The sequence below is a fragment of the Pygocentrus nattereri genome, chromosome 5 (assembly GCF_015220715.1).
Source record: "Pygocentrus nattereri isolate fPygNat1 chromosome 5, fPygNat1.pri, whole genome shotgun sequence".
In the NCBI taxonomy this organism is placed as follows: Eukaryota; Metazoa; Chordata; class Actinopteri; order Characiformes; family Serrasalmidae; genus Pygocentrus; species Pygocentrus nattereri.
In genome coordinates this window covers 22,964,283-22,980,501 of record NC_051215.1, presented here as the reverse complement: position 1 = coordinate 22,980,501, position 16,219 = coordinate 22,964,283, and the positions used below count along the sequence as shown (strand labels likewise).

The 16,219-nt window shown below is 39.3% G+C and overlaps 1 protein-coding gene across 3 annotated transcripts in view; it reads left to right on the top strand.

Annotated features, from left to right (window-relative positions):
- Nucleotides 1-16,219, top strand: part of arfgef3 (ARFGEF family member 3) — an 82,983-nt gene that overhangs the window by 54,231 nt on the left and 12,533 nt on the right. For 2 of the 3 annotated variants that reach the window (XM_017694154.2, XM_017694152.2), the window contains exons 22-31: nucleotides 612-791; nucleotides 2,488-2,629; nucleotides 5,180-5,302; nucleotides 5,436-5,539; nucleotides 7,522-7,666; nucleotides 9,407-9,535; nucleotides 11,127-11,303; nucleotides 11,429-11,543; nucleotides 12,428-12,530; nucleotides 13,551-13,682. In XM_017694154.2, the coding sequence (XP_017549643.1) occupies nucleotides 612-791; nucleotides 2,488-2,629; nucleotides 5,180-5,302; nucleotides 5,436-5,539; nucleotides 7,522-7,666; nucleotides 9,407-9,535; nucleotides 11,127-11,303; nucleotides 11,429-11,543; nucleotides 12,428-12,530; nucleotides 13,551-13,682 (1,350 nt within the window). The remainder of the gene's footprint in view (nucleotides 1-611; nucleotides 792-2,487; nucleotides 2,630-5,179; nucleotides 5,303-5,435; nucleotides 5,540-7,521; nucleotides 7,667-9,406; nucleotides 9,536-11,126; nucleotides 11,304-11,428; nucleotides 11,544-12,427; nucleotides 12,531-13,550; nucleotides 13,683-16,219) is intronic. The other variant, XM_017694153.2, reaches the window with a different exon arrangement.

The window sequence follows — 16,219 nt, the reverse complement described above, 5'->3', positions numbered from 1 at the left end:
GCTATTATTTTTTCTTCAGTGAGTCTCTCTTTCCCTTTATTCCAGCTACCAGTCTTTTCAGGAGACTCACAAAGTTCAGTCTTAGAAGCTGGTTGATGATTTTCTGAAGTAATCAAACCCATTCAGTGGTGTTGAGGTCTGGACTCTGGGGCAGTCAGTCCATCGTTCAGCTTCTTTGTTTGATGTGTCCATCTCCTTTTCTCAGTGAGGTTCTTCTTGGTCAGCTACTCATCCTTTCAGACCCACAACACTGAGTGGTCTTCTCACAGTGGAAGGATGGACAGAAACACCTGTGGATGTTTTCAGATCTGAAGCAGCTTGATTTTCTCCTGTCAAAGATGAAAGCTTTAGGTGCTGTTTATCTGATGGGGGCAGTTTTGGTGTCTACCAGGTCTTCCAGGTGGTTGTTAGGAGACTCATTTTCTCTGTAGCTTTTATTCATTTTTGAACTCCAGTTTTGGAAACTCCTGTTTTTTCACTCATTATCCTCTGACTTTCTCCTTTCTTATGCAAGTAGATTGTCTTATGTCTAATCTCTTCAGAAATATCTCCTGAAATTAAATAACTTGTAGCTGTTTAATAAGCCACTGTTTTTCTTTCCGTCTTGTCAGGCCGCCTGTCATAAAGAACGACATGTTTCTCAGAAAGCTGTTTCTTTTATCCACGATGTGTTGCTGGAGGTTTTGAGCACCTGGGCAGAGCTGCCACACTTCCATTTTAACGAGGCACTGTTCCGGCCATTCGAGCACATCATGCAGCTGGAGTTGTGCGATGAGGATGTTCAGGATCAGGTGAGTCCGCCCACTGCTGCATTTGCAATTAGCAGCACCTTGTACGTCCGCTGTTATGAGACATGACTGTTATCAAATTATATTTTTGTTTAATTGTCAGACATAGTAAGTGTAAAGCAAGGCAAGTTTATTTGTACAGCACCTTTCATACAGAGTGACAGTTCAATCTGCTTTACACAAAGAGAAAAATAGAAGCATTAGATGTTAATATAGCTTATAATATTTCTGAGATGTAGCACATCAGAAAAGCTTTTGCAGGGAGTGCTACTAAGAGGTGATAAGTGCACAAGAAATAAGAAATGCAATTGCAGTTATACATAAGTCATTTCCAGCACCCTGAATGAGGAGGAGCACCAAATGTTACCACTTTTGCCTGTTGAATAGCAGCTGTAACTGAACAAAAATCTTAATTCAAAGTAGTAATAACCTCTAAGCTGTTAAACAAGTGTAGATATATAATGAAAAGATTTTTTGGGCAGTTTCTGTTAATATTGTAATTTAGGCCATGACTGGACTTAATATATCAAGAAAAAAAGATGTGATTTTCAATAATTAATGACTATTATTTTTAATTAATGGCATTTTTGTGGATTTTTTTATAAAGAACCACAGTCAGCGTGATACCATGTTCTTTTCATTATTTTTAAATTACAACTACTAAGCTTTAAAAACAGTAGTTTTAAATCAAAGCACTTAATTTCTTGTCACTTTTCGGTAAAATATGCGGTTTCAATGATAAATACATCATAAATATGTCATTCACATGAATCGTTTAGATTTTATTTAAATACTTTTTTAATTTAGAGAGGGCTCTGTTGCCAGCAGAGCATTCTAAAGCTGGCAATACAACACTTTTAAGTTCACAGGATGTCTTTAGCGAAATGTAAAAAATAGCCACGTTTCATAAGAATCTAAGTGTCATTTTTGCATGTTCAAATTTCTTTCTTCAGTAGCTTTCAAACTGTGCACAAAAAGGTCAATGTCTAGTAATCATCATTGTTAGCTAACAAGACATTCAGCATTTTTGTCTGAATTGGTTATAAAGCACATTGATTTTTGTGGTCTACTATAAGCACTGAATAGCCATCCACAGCCTACAATGTAAGTGTCAATGATCAGGGTCCAAGCACCACAAGCCTTGTGGAGCTGGTAGAACACAAATGATGGGCAAGGTTTTAATATTGGCCTCTACTTATAGCATATGTGGGGTCTCAAAGATTTGTATATGTACATTTGTTGAACTCGATGAACTAAGAAATTATGCCGCAACAATAACTGCTGTATTTTAGTATCAGAGTTCACCAAAATGCAAAGTAGTTTTCATATTAAAATAATTTTTCTTTAAATCAGCTGCTAGATCTCACTTAAAAGGATTGTTTTTTTGTCACATATTTCAAAGGCTCATGAGTTTTTATGTCTGTAGATCTTGACCTAATTGTAAGCTGTGATGCAGAAACTATTGTTACACTGTTTCAAGATTTGCTACAGGATTGGATCACATTTCACTCTTTTTATCCCTCTAATATCCAACCAGATCAGTGCCATCTCTATAAAGAGACTTCTATTTATTTATTTATTTATTTATTTGTTTATTAATTTTATCCTTTATTCTGTATGAGATCACTTCTTTATTTGTAACTATTTGTGTGGTTCCTTGTCATGCATACCATACTCCTCTCTTCTTTGTGATTGCCAGGTTATTACCTCCATTGGGGAGCTGGTGGAGCTGTGCTCTCCTCAGATTCAGTCTGGCTGGAGGCCGCTCTTCAGCGCGCTCCGCACCGTGCATGGAAGCAAGACTGACGTGAAGGACTATCTGATTGGAGAATACTCTATGGGTCAGTACAGTGTACAGAACTGGAATGCCATTACTGTAACCTCACTCAGCGTTTCCTCCATCATGATGGTAGACTGAGGATGAGATGGGATGAGATACAGACATGAGAATCTAACTAGCAGGGTAAATAAATTTCTCAGTCTACAGGGTGATTCAAAAAGATTCATCTGATTTCAAAATGATTTATTTCCCTTGTAAATCATTACAGAACAGTGCAGTGAACTATAAATGGTTTAAATGAGCTTAAAGTTTATTATGTAATTGTACAAGTGCTCAATATGAACCTCCTCCAGCTGTACAGACAACATCAAAGCCATAGTCAAATTCATCCCGTACTCAATTGAGCATGTCAGGTGTTGCTGCACTCCTGGCTCTTTCAATGCGATTTCGGAGATCATCCAGTCCTGTGGAACCAACGACGAACGCTCTGAGCTGTTGGAGGTTCACTGCCCATGAAAATCACGCTGCACAGTTATGATGGATTCACTGTTATTGAAGTGGAGAACGCAGAACATTTCCTGCTCAGGGGTCTCCCTCTTTCAGTTGGTATTTGATTGGGTCCTAGGTGCCTCGTGGTTGTAAAAATATGGCACTTTGCAATCTGATTAATCTTTTTGAATCATCCTGTATTTCTGGCACAGACCTGATCATTTGATATAGCAGTATGTGGCCGAGGTGAGCTGGCTTGTGCTGGAGGAGCAGCATCTACCTCTGGTCTTCAAAGAATTTCTTGGTACTTACAGAAACAAAGTTTCCTTGCAAACTGTGATATTAGTTTGAGGTTGTTTTGTTGAAATAAGCACCAATACACCTATAAAGAGAATAATAAAAGACATGAAACACAAACATCCTTGTTGCTTTTTCCAATGAGGAAATCACTGAGAGCTCCCACTCTGGATGTTTTCAGATGTAAGCAGCTTCCTAGAGCAGAGGCCTTCAGATCCGACATGGAATCCACTTTTCGGCCCTGTGTTTTGTAATTACTGCTAGTTAACTGGACTGTTAATGTATCTGATTGGCCACTTAGTATCATACCCACCTGTGATTCCAATATCTACGACTGCAATCTGGATTCAAGGTCCAGGTTTGAACATTTCAGTCCCATGGAATTCTTCAGGCTCTAATAACCAAAAGCAGATCTGTTTATTTATCTGATATTTATTTTTTAAGGAACTATTAATTTGCTTTATATATTTATAGAAATATATTGTTGCTGTCAATCTACTGTATGTATTATATATATGTATTCACATGTATAGTAGGGCTGAAAAACTAGTTGATATGCAATTTTCAAATAAAAAAGCTGCAATTTTATGTATAGCTTACATTAACAAAGCTGTTCATAAGTATTAAGTGGGCACATCTAATAACTTGGAGCTTGTGTACTGTTGTGAACGTATCTGCTAGTATTTTTGGGCAAAAAGTTTGCCTGGACAGTAAATTAGAAAATGAATGCAATTTAAATCTCAAGACAAGGCTAATTTATTTATGTAGCACCTTTCAAACACTGCAGTCACTCAAAGTTCTTTAGAAATTACAAAATTCAGAATTGTTTAAAAAAAAAAAGTAAACACAAATTGAAAAACTTGATTAAAAACAACATTAAAATATAGGATAATTAAATAATAGGATAATTAAATTATCAAATTAGAAACTAAAAGTTAGATTAGGATTAACAAAGTGCCATTACAGAGGAAAAGGGATTAGAAAGCTGCTCAAACAAGAAAGTTTTGAGCCTGGATTTAAAGGTGTCCAGTGTTGGGGCACTTCTATTGCTCTCTGACAGCTGGGTCCATTTAAGAGCAGCAGAGTAGCCAAACTCTGCTTCTCTATGTTTAGTCTTCACCTACTGCAGGACTGACTGACCAGTTCCTAATGATCCGAGAGTTCTGTTCGGCTCATATCGCTGCAACAGATCAGATAAATGCTGCTCCTGCACGTTTAAGGCGTTTATAGACCAGTAACAGTTCTTTAAAGTCTATTCTGGACCAGTGGTAACTAGTGTAAGGATTTAAGAATGTGCTCCCTTCTTTTACTCCTAGTGAAACTCTGGCAGCAGCATTCTGATTCAGCTGAAGCAGTTTTAATTTGCTTTTTTTAGAGCCCAGTTAGGTGACCATTACAGTGATCAATTCTACTAGAAATAAATGTGTGGATGAGTTTCTCCAGGTCTGCTTTAATCAGATCATCTCTGACCTTGTTGATGTTCTTAAGGTGATAAAAAGCTGATTTAGTAACTGCTTTGACTACTAAAACTGAGATCTGAGTCCATTAGTACACCCAAAGTTGCTTACTAACACTTTAGATTTTAGGGCTTTTGAATTCAGATTTTGCCTCTCATTGCTATTTCCAAGTAAAACAATCTCTGTTTCTTCTTAATTCAACAGATTTGTTCCATCCAGTTAGAAAAGTCGCAGTTAGATATTCTCTCCAAATCATTCAGCCCTAATGTTTCAGCTTCAAAAGTTCTACAAGCTAGCATGTAAAACACCTAGAGGAAACACTAGAACCAGACGCCACATCTTCACTGATGAAACTTGTTTTATTTCAGGCAAATCCCAAGCACCTGTGTTTGATGTCTTTGAAGCCTTCATTAATACAGACAACATTCAGGTGTTTGCCAACGCAGCAACTGACTACATCATGTGCCTTATGAAGTTTGTGAAGGGGTTAGGTAAGCTTCCTTTGCTACGGATATGCTGGAGTGAATAATGCAAAACAATAATATAGACAAAAATGCATGTATTTTCTTAATATTCTTTGTTTCTATCTGGATTTATGTAGTTTTGTGACCGACTTGTTTGCAGGAGAAGCGGATTACAAGGAGATTGGGGATTGTGTTCACATGAATGGATACAGCTCTACAGACCTGTGCCTTCCTGCACTGGACTACCTGAGGAAGTGCTCACAGGTAAGCAGAGCTCAAGTGTAATTGCTGTCCATAATCACCCAAAAATGGCTGATGTTAGTAGTAACTGTAAGCTAACTGGAGCTAAGCAGTGTTACACATACATTGCCACACTAACAGGCTCCCACTGGCTTGGGTGTTAGCATATTGGCCTGAAGTATTGCTTTTAGAGCAACACCGAGCCCAGCTCAAGCTGTGTTTCTACTATTAAAACAACTTAGTACTAATTAAAAAGTACAGTAATTAGCTCCTTAAAATGCATTCATATAATATGGATCTCTATTAGAAGCTTGCTTAAGGCATTTAGATGAACAGCCACGATTTTAGGCAGTTAACTGCCTTAAATTAGTGTTGTGCAGGGGTGAAAATGGGTGTCAGTTCCTTGTTCTTGGAGTAAATGCTAGGACAGAACTATGTTCTGGTTCATATCTTGAAAATTTAAGAAACTAGTTTTTAGCAAAACTGCATATATTTGTTTTTGTATATGTTAAGTGTGTGCATGAAATTATTTGTTGAATGCACCTCAAGTGGCAACCAAAAGACACCACAGTCAGTGATAAAAGTGGAAGTTAACATCTAAATATCTACTCATAGTCTACTCAGAGTAATTAATATCATTTGACGATTTGTGTGTTTATGCACTAAAGCCTTGGGTTCACTACACGACTTTTAAAGTCTTAACAGATTATAAAAGACTGGGCATGATTTTTGGGGCAGCTGAAATATTGGGGTTCCACACTTAACTATAAGGGATCACACACTACTCAACTTTTTAAGCTGTTGCTGAACCACCCTGAGCTCACTGAACTCTCGCATTCTCCCATTAGTAGGAGACCCAAATAAACAAATGTGCAACTGCCTTTTGTGCTGACGCAGTAAAGAAGCAGCAGGTAAATGTTTAAGGATTTAAAAGTGTGATCAGTTTGGTATTTTTATCATTTTAAAACCATAAACTCGATTGTGCCTCGAACTCAGCTCATTAAAAAGCTTCGCTCCACACGTGAGTGACTTTGGCCATTTTTCTTTGTTTACTTGCTGTATTTTCTTCTTTCACACTCTGTTTTCATTTGCTGTTGCAGGAGTCAGTTCAGAATGAGTCGTTGTCCAGTTTACGCTAGGTTACACTCAGAGTCTGGTCGAAAAATCAAACATGCTTAATAAACTCAGACTGGACAGAAACGCAATCGGGAGGCCAAAAATCTGAGTCTGTGTCTCTCACACACGACTGCATTATCTCTCCAACTGTCGACTCAGTCTGAACCACAATCTGCAGACCAGAGCCAACCAGCACAGACCCACCCAGACCGAGAATTAGGGATAAAATCAGGGTAAAAGTCGTGTAGTGCAAGTTTAAAATGTCCGCAATAACTCAACATTAGTTGATGAGACTCAAATTTGGCTTGAGCCGACTGCAGATGGTAGGTTATCGCCAATTGCCGATCGTCAATCAACATGGGTGTTTTAAACATCCAGAAAGACGCTATCTGCCACTTGTCTTGCAATCTGTTTTCTTTTAATGTGTAACATCAGTCCATGCCCTGAATCAGCTCTGAAATCTGACTTTAGGACATTCTGTAGCAGCGCGAGGAAGATCTTTTCTCCCATCTGTTGTCATGCTTGTTAAACTGATATAGACATTCAGCAGCCTTCGCTCACATTGCATCAAAGGGGGCTTATAAGAGTTTTCTATCGTTATCAGTCATTCAAAACAAAAAATGCTACACACATCGACAGCAATCGTAGACTATAGGCTACTTTTTAGCTTTTTTTATTTTAAGAAGATGCAACTTTTAGGCTGTAAGCATATGATGTAAACCTACAGTAAAAACTATCAAACCATACCAAACACTATCAAACCATACCAAACACTATCAAACCATACCAAGAATACCCCTGTTCTTATGTGGCCTGGCCACATGCATCTACATAAGTCTAGATCTGAAAAGCTGTGCCTTGAGTGTAACAGTGATGCTTGTGAATTCCAGCTATTAGCCAAAATTTACAAGATGCCTTCCAAGCCAGTATTTCTCGGGGCGCGGCTGGCTAGTCTGCCCATGAGAGCACAGGAACGGTCTGTGAACAGCGAAGATGGCGTGGACTGTGTTCTAGCAGAATTTGATGATGACACAGGTAACTCCCAAACTTCATCTCACTCTGATTTCATTTAAGAAGCACAGGCAATGGACATTAACAGTGCATGTTGCATTCAGAACATTTCTGGAAGAAATACAACCCCAATTTCAATGCAGTTGGGACATTGTGTAAAATGTAAATAAAAACAAAATACGATGATTTGCAAATCCTTTTCAACCTATATTCAATTGAATACACTACAAAGACAAGATATTTAATGTTCAAACGGATAAACTTTATTGTTTTTTGCAAGTATTCACTCATTTTGAATTTGATGCCTGCGACACGTTCCAAAGAAGTTGGAACAGGGGCAACAAAAGAGTGGGAAAGTTGAGGAATGCTCAAAAAACACCTGTTTGGAACATTCATGATTGGGTATAAAGGGAGCATCCCTGAAAGGCTCCACTTTGTGAACAACTGCGTGAGCATATAGTCCAACAGTTTAAGAACAACGCTTCTCAACGTGCAATTGTAAGGAATTTAGGGATTTCATCATCTACAGTCCATAATATCAACAAAAGATTCAGAGAATCTGGAGAAATCTCTGCAAGTAAGCAGCAAGGCAGAAAACCAACATTAAATGCCTGTGACTTTCGATCCCTCAGGTGGCACTGCATTAAAAACCGACATCATTCTGTAAGGGATATTACCACATGGGCTCAGGAACACTTCAGAAAACCACTGTCAGTGAACACAGTTCGTCGCTCCATCTACAAGTGCAAGTTAAAACTCTGCCATGCAAAGCGAAAGCCAGATATCAACAACACCCAGAAACGCCGCCGGCTTCTCTGGGCCCGAGCTCATCTGAGATGGACTGACGCAAAGTGGAAAAGTGTCCTGTGGTCTGACGAGTCCACATTTCAAATTGTTTTTGGAAATCATGGACGTCGTGTCCTCTGGGCAAAAGAGGAAAAGGACTGTCCAGATTGTTATCAGCGCAAAGTTCAAAAGCCAGCATCTCTGATGGTGTGGGGGTGTGTTAGAGCCCATGTCATGGGTAACTTGCACATCTGTGAAGGCACCATTAATGCTGAAAGGTACATACAGGTTTTGGAGCCACATCTGCTGCCATCCAAGCAACGTCTTTTTCAGGGACGTCCCTGCTTATTTCAGCAAGACAATGCCAAGCCACATTCTGCACGTATTACAAAAGTGTGGCTTTGTAGCAAAAGAGTGCAGGTACTAGACTGGCCTGCCTGCAGTCCAGACCTGTCTCCCATTGAAAATGTGTGGCGCATTATGAAGCGCAAAATACGACAATGGAGACTATTAAGCAACTGAAGTTGCACATCAAGCAAGAATGGGAAAGAATTCCACCTACAAAGCTTCAACAATTAGTGTCCTCAGTTCCCAAACGTTTATTGAGTGTTGTTAAAAGGAAAGGTGATGTAACACAGTGGTAAACATGCCCCTGTCCCAACTTCTTTGGAACATGTTGCAGGCATCAAATTCAAAATGAGTGAATATTTGCAAAAAACAATAAAGTTTATCCATTTGAACATTAAATATCTTGTGTTTGTAGTGTATTCAACTGAATATTGGATGGTTGAAAAGGTTGAAAAGGATTTGCAATTTGCAAATCATCATATTCTCTTTTGTGTTTTACACAACGTCCCAACTGCATTGGAATTGGGATTGTATAAAGTGGCAAGTTACAGACATCCAGTATAAAAACTGTATGGAATCCAACACAAGACACTCAAATCTTTAAGACTAAGTGAATTTGTGTGTCTGCAGGTCTGATCCAGGTGTGGATCCTCCTGTTGGAGCAGCTGACTGCAGCTGTGTCTAACTGCCCCCGCCAGCATCAACCGCCCACCCTGGAACTGCTGTTTGAGCTTCTCCGAGAGGTCACCAAGACACCAGGTACTCAGCAGCTCTTCCCCAGTTTGGACATTCCTGGCCAAATAACATATTTTGTTGATTTGTGAATTGAAAAGAAGTAAACACAACATCTGCAGCAAACTACACTGTATAGCCAAAAGTATGTGGACACTTATACATTGCACCCATATGAGCTTGTTGGACGTCCCAAATTCATGGACATCAGTATGGAGTTTTTGCTGCTATAAAAGCTCCCGTTTTTCTTGAAAGCTTTCCCCAAGATTTTAGAATGTGTCTGTGGAAAGTTGTGCCCATTCAATCAAAAGAGCATTTCTGAGGTCAGCCATGTCTTTATGGAGCTTGCTTTGTGCACAGCGGCTCAGTCCTGGGACATGAAAGGCTCTTCCCCAAACTGCTGACACAAAGCTGGAAGTATATAATTGTGTAAAGTGTCTTTGTAAGCTGTAACATTAACATCACCCTTCACTGGAGCTAAGGGGCCCAAACCCTGAAAAACAGCCCCAGCCCTTCATCCCTCCTCCACAAAACTTTACTGTTGTTTCTGGTAGGTAATGTTCCCCTGGCATCCACTAAACCCAGATTCGTCCATCAGACTGACAGACAGATAAGCGTGATTCATCACTCCAGATAACTTTTTCCACTGCTCCAGAGTCCAGTGGCGGCACGCTTTACATCATTCGAGACAAAAGATTCTATATCAGTCTTTAGTAACGCCCCCCTTTGGCACATATGACAGCTTGCAGATGCTTTTTGTAGCCAGTTCATCTTTTCAGAGTTCAGTTTTTCTGTTCATCATTCAATCACAGTTTTTAAGGTCATAAAATATAAAGTAACTGCATAAACATTTACAGAAAAATGCTCACTTTTAATAGTTTGCTGCAGTGTTTTTGGACTATATCTACTAGGGGTGTAATAACACACTCAACCCATGATTTGATTTGATTCACAGTACTGGGTTCATTATGCAGTGTTCTCATTATACTTTGAACAATACATCCGTGTATAGACCTCAGTTGGAATAGACTATACAATTTTTATCCGATTGATTTGAGGTGGGTAATCCTGTAAATACTATCCATATTAAATACTATACTAAAATAATATCCATGTAAACACCTGTATCTGATTACATTCTCTGTCGGAAAGTTTAAGTCTGTTCTGCATGTGCATTTCGCCATGGTGAAAGTTTATACCGTTCAACATGGTGGAGCAGAAAAGTTTATGCTCTGATCTTTAAAAGACGGCGGTGGGACGGACGTCCAGCTTATGTGTTTCAGAACATGCCTTCCTCTCGGCCTTCTGCAATAAGGACATGTGAAGGTTGTTTTCCTGAGTCTGACATCATTTTAAAGTAATTAAAAACACAAGCACTGCTCACTGCTGCTCATCTCATTCTGACTGGACTCACATGATACTGGTTGTCATTGTAATGTCTACACTGAGCAGTTCTCTATGCTTGTGCGTAATTTTGGATCTGATTACTTGTAGTGGGAATGTAAACGTAGATTTCCATCAGAGTGTTGAGTAGAGTAAGCATAAACACTCAGTCTTAATCTATAATTGGAACGATACATTGTTGCACCCCTAATATGTGCTGTTCTTTCCTCCAAAGGCCCAGGCTTTGCCATTTTCTCAGTCATCCAGCTCCTTCTTCCAGTCATGTCACTATGGCTGCAGCGTAGCCACGGAGATTACTCGTACTGGGATGTCGCTGCTGCTAACTTTAAGCATGCCATCGGGCTCTCCTGTGAGCTGGTAGTAGAGCACGTCCAAACTTTCATACATTCAGGTGGGCCTATATTTGTGAGTTATGAATGTGAAACTAGTTTAAAACGTGAAACCCTTCAGTTAATGGATTCTAATTGCTACTTAAAGTAGATGAAGAATATGTCTTGAGTGTGTGTTCTCCTATAGACATGGGCTATGAAAATCTCATTAACCTGATGCTGAAGGACCTGTTCAAGCTGCTGGTGTCCTGTGTGGCGGAGCCTGCAGAGACCATCTCCAGAGTGGGATGTTCCTGTATCAGGTGAGAGTGTTTGCATGGAGGGAAAGATAATCCTAGTAAACAGCGTAGACCTTAACGGGGAATTTTTCAAATTGAGTTTTCATTTGGAATGTTGATGATGGGAAAATAGTGATAAATGCCATGCATGTACCCCTCTGCCATGAATAGATTTAAAATACAGGGTGATTCATAAAGATTCATCCGATTTTAAAGCGCCATATTTTTACAACTGTGAGGCACCTAGGAACCAATCACAATGCAATTGAGAGAGGGAGTCATGGAGTTTCTGACTGTCAGTGGAAGATGGCCCTTCAGTCTGTGAGATGAGACCCCTGCGCAGAAAGCGTTCTGCATTCTCCACGTCAATTAGAGTGAATCCATCATAACTGTGCAGTGTGATTTTTGTGGGCAGTGAACCTCCAACAGCTCAGAGCATTTGCCGTTGGTTCCACAGCACTGGATGACCTCCGAAATCGCACCAGAAGAGCTTTGAGTGCAACGATACCCGACATGCTCAATCCAGTATGGGATGAGTTTGACTATGTCGTTGATGATGTCTGTACAGTTGGAGGAGCACTTGTAAAATTACATAATAAACTTTATGCTCATTTAAACCATTTACAGCTCACCGCACTGTTCTGTAATGTTTTACAAGTGAAATAAATCATTTTGAAATCAGATCAATCTTTTTTAATCACCCTGTATATTTCGAGAAACTTCTTGAAACCATTATAAAACACTGTCTCAGGTATCAAGCAACATTATGACTTCTCAGGATGTGCATCACATTGCTTTGACTATTTACATCTTAACCGTTCAATTACACAAAAAGTTTTGTAAAATTGCTGAATTCCCCTTTATTTGAAAACCCTTTTAAGAGCATATGCTACGTGTGGCTTTTTCAGGTATGTGTTGGTGACAACAGGGCCTGTCTTTACTGAAGAGATGTGGAGGCTAGCCTGCTGTGCCCTACAAGATGCCTTTTCAGCAACCCTTGAACCTGTAAAGGTAGGTGAGGTTTTGCCCAAGGGTAATAGCTTACTAGTTTAGTAGTAATAATAATTAGTAATAATTTAAAGCCAAATAAAACATGTAGTTTAAACGATTAAGGGAAACCCACACACCTTAATCAATAACATTTTAAAACAGTCACATGTTCAGTTTCACAGTGACGTTCAGTTGTACTTCCACTATGAAAGCATATACAAAACAGAGGGTTTAGTGAGGCATGTAGCTCGAGATCAGTTGAAACTAGAAGTTTTAATCTTGGTTTAAAACACCTAATAACAAGGTCAACTTTATTTAATATATTTCTTGTTTTGGGTGTAAGTAATCATTTGCTTCTGCTTTTATGTTCATGATCTGTTTATTACTTGGCTGTATTAGACTACTAACCAGTATGATTAGATAGCTGAAGTTTATTTTGTTACATTGTTTATTAACCTGTTTGTGGAATATCATCAATTGTACAACAATTGTACACTGTATTTTATAACTTATTTCTTTAATAGTCATTGCTACTGTGGCACGTGTCCACCATCCTAATTGCAACTGCCTGCTTTATATCGCTGCTGTCGGAAGAAAACCTTGTATCTCCATTTTTGTCGTTTTTCAGTTTTTGACATAAATGCCTGTTGCTCTTCACCTTGTGTGTAAATGTTAATGACGAATGGACCAAAAGAAACGGCTCAGAACGACTTGGAAAAATGTCTGGTTCTATTGACATACATTAAAACTAAAGTATGTTTTTTCCTTCTCCTGTAATGGAAATACGAGGTTTTGTTCTGACAACAGTGAAATACAGCTTCCATTATATTTTCTTTATTTCATTAGAAACACATATTATGCCGTAATCCAATTCAGTACGCCAACTGCCTTCACTGTTATAGGGATTAGGCCAGACTGTTTACATCTGCATTTCACAAATACAAATCCTGAGCAAAACGGATCAGTTGACTGTCTGATCGTGTATGCACTGAAATATCAGCAAGTGCCAACTGTGTCACTGTGTTCTGTTCAACCCTGTAGAACCTGCTAGCATGTTTCCGGAGCGGTTCTGACACGTTCACGGGAGACGCGTGTGAAGTGAAAGTAGCGGCCCCCACCCACTCAGCTTCTGCAGAGGCTGAGTACTGGAGGATCCGCGCCATGGCCCAACAGGTGCTCTTTAACTAGCACGGCCTCGTAATCTGATACTTCGACAGTTCACAAAATAATAGAAAGGAGTGTGTGATATGGCAAAAATGTCATATTATGATACTTAGACATTCTCACAATACACATATCACAATATTCTGACAGACTCACACATTGCAATAGTAGTGCAACGTAGTGTTGTTGTCAATACATTCATTATCATTCATCATGCATGATATACACTATATGGACAGAAGTACTGGGACACACCTCTTAATCATTGAATTCAGGTGTTTCATTCAGTCCCATTGCCAGAGGTGTATAAAATCAAGCACCAAGCCATGCAGTTTGCCTTTACACACATTTATGAAAGAATGGGTCGTTCTAAAAAGCTCACTGGATTTGAGTGTAGTGCTGCAATAGGACGCCACCATTGCAGCAAGTTAGTTCATGAAATTTCTTCCCTCCTAGATTTTCCACAATCAATTGTGAAAGGTATTACTGAAAAGTGGAAGCATTTAGAAACCACAGAAACTCAGCCACAAAGGCCCAATCCCATTTCTTCTTTTTATCCCTATCCCTTGTTTTTGAGTGTCACCCTAACCCCTTGGAACTGAGTTACTAGGGGTAATGGTTGAAATCTTGCCCTATGAAAAACATCACTTCATTAACGGCTACTAGCGCTGCTCTGTAGGCGACCCTGTCTGTCTGCAGTGGCAGCAGAGGAGGGTAAAGTTCAGCTCCTCACTGCTGGGCTTTAGTTACATTTAGGGCATCACATGCCTTCAAAGAGGGGGGCAATTATTTATTATCACCCACCGCTAATTCTTCAGTGACATGAAGCTGAAGTCAGATATTCATCAGGTTCTTGTTCAGATTTTCATTCTAGCGCTTCAGGTGTCAGAACTGCTTAACTATTTAAGGTGGGACGGGAAAGTTATCTAGCTACTGAGACATTAGCATGCTATTAGTGATTTTTTAATGCTTGTTACGAAGAAAACGACCATAATACACTGAAATGACATTAAACTAAGATAAAACAGTGTTTTTTGTCATTTTTGTGAGGAAATTTTCACATTTGTGGTTTTCTTTGGTCTCTATTCAGCATCTTGTCCATTTTTCTTTTTTCTCATGTGTCTCTGGAGTCTCTGAAAAACGTCATGTAGCCTCAACACTTCGCCTGACCCCTCTATCTCAACAAGAATCAGGACACCCTACCCCTAGATATAAACATGCAAAACAGAGGGCTAAGGTAGGGGCGAGGGGTGGAATGGGATTGGGCCACATAAAGTTACAGAGCGGGTCACCGAGTGCTGAGGAGCATAGTGCAAAAAAAGACACCAGTGCTCTGCTGTTCAATAACTGCAGAGTTCAAACCTCTTCTGGCTTTAACATCAACACAGAAACGTTGTGTTGGGAGCTTCATATAAGCCTTACATTACCAAGCACAATGGCAGGCACCGGATAGAGTGGTGTAAAGTTCTGCCACTGGACTCTGGAGCAGTGGAAACGCATTCTGTGGAGTGACCAATCAGCTTCTCTATCTGTCAGTCTGATGGACGAGTCTGGGTTTGGCGAACGGCAGGAGAACATTACCTGCTTAACTGCACTGTGCCAGCTGTAAAGTTTGGTGGAGGAGGGATGATGATATGGGGCTGTTTTTCCCTTAGTTCCAGTGAAGGGAAATCTTAATGCTTCAGCACCAAGACATTTTGGAAAATTATACTCTTCTAACTTTGTGGGAACAGTTTTGGGGAAGAACCTTTCCTGTTCCAGCATGACTGAGCCACAGTTCACAAAGCAGCTCCGTAAAGTCATGGCTGGGTGAATTTGCTGTAGAAGAACCTGACTGGCCCTTACAGACTCCTGTATGCCTAATGCCTAAGGATTTAGAATGGGATGTCAAAAAAGCTCCTGTAGGTGTAGTGTGTAGGTGTCCCAATACTTTAGTCCATATAGTATATATTAATGCATCATATTTTGTAATATATGTTGTAAAATACAACATTAAATAAAACATAGCCTATAAATAATATGAATTATTATTATTATAATATAGTCCTATAGAGCAAAGAGCATACCTTCATTTTTATTACTAAATTAAATCATAGTCATAAAAAGATTAGGCATAAAAAGTCTGCCCTTGGGGGATGTTTGAAATTTGGATACAATGAACATCAACAATCAGATAATACCCAGTTAAGCCATCATGGAGAGATCAATTAGATCCTCAACCAGCAGCAAACAGATGGTGTTTAAATGGGACCTATAATGCTTTTCCAGTTTTCCATTTTCCTTCAGTGTATTATGTAAATCATGCAAAAGGTTCTCTGAGTGTTCATGGCTCTATATAGAACAATTTTCGTCACTAAAGAACCATTTAAGCACCATCTTTATTTTAAGAGTGTAGAACAGATTTACAGCTTCAATGTTCCAAAAACATATTTTTCTCTCTATCTCTCTTCACTCTCTGTCTGAACTGCTCTGTTAGAGCTCCTATGTCTTTAAGCCCTGCCTCCTGATGAACCATTTTTTTTAAACATATTATGAATTTATGTATA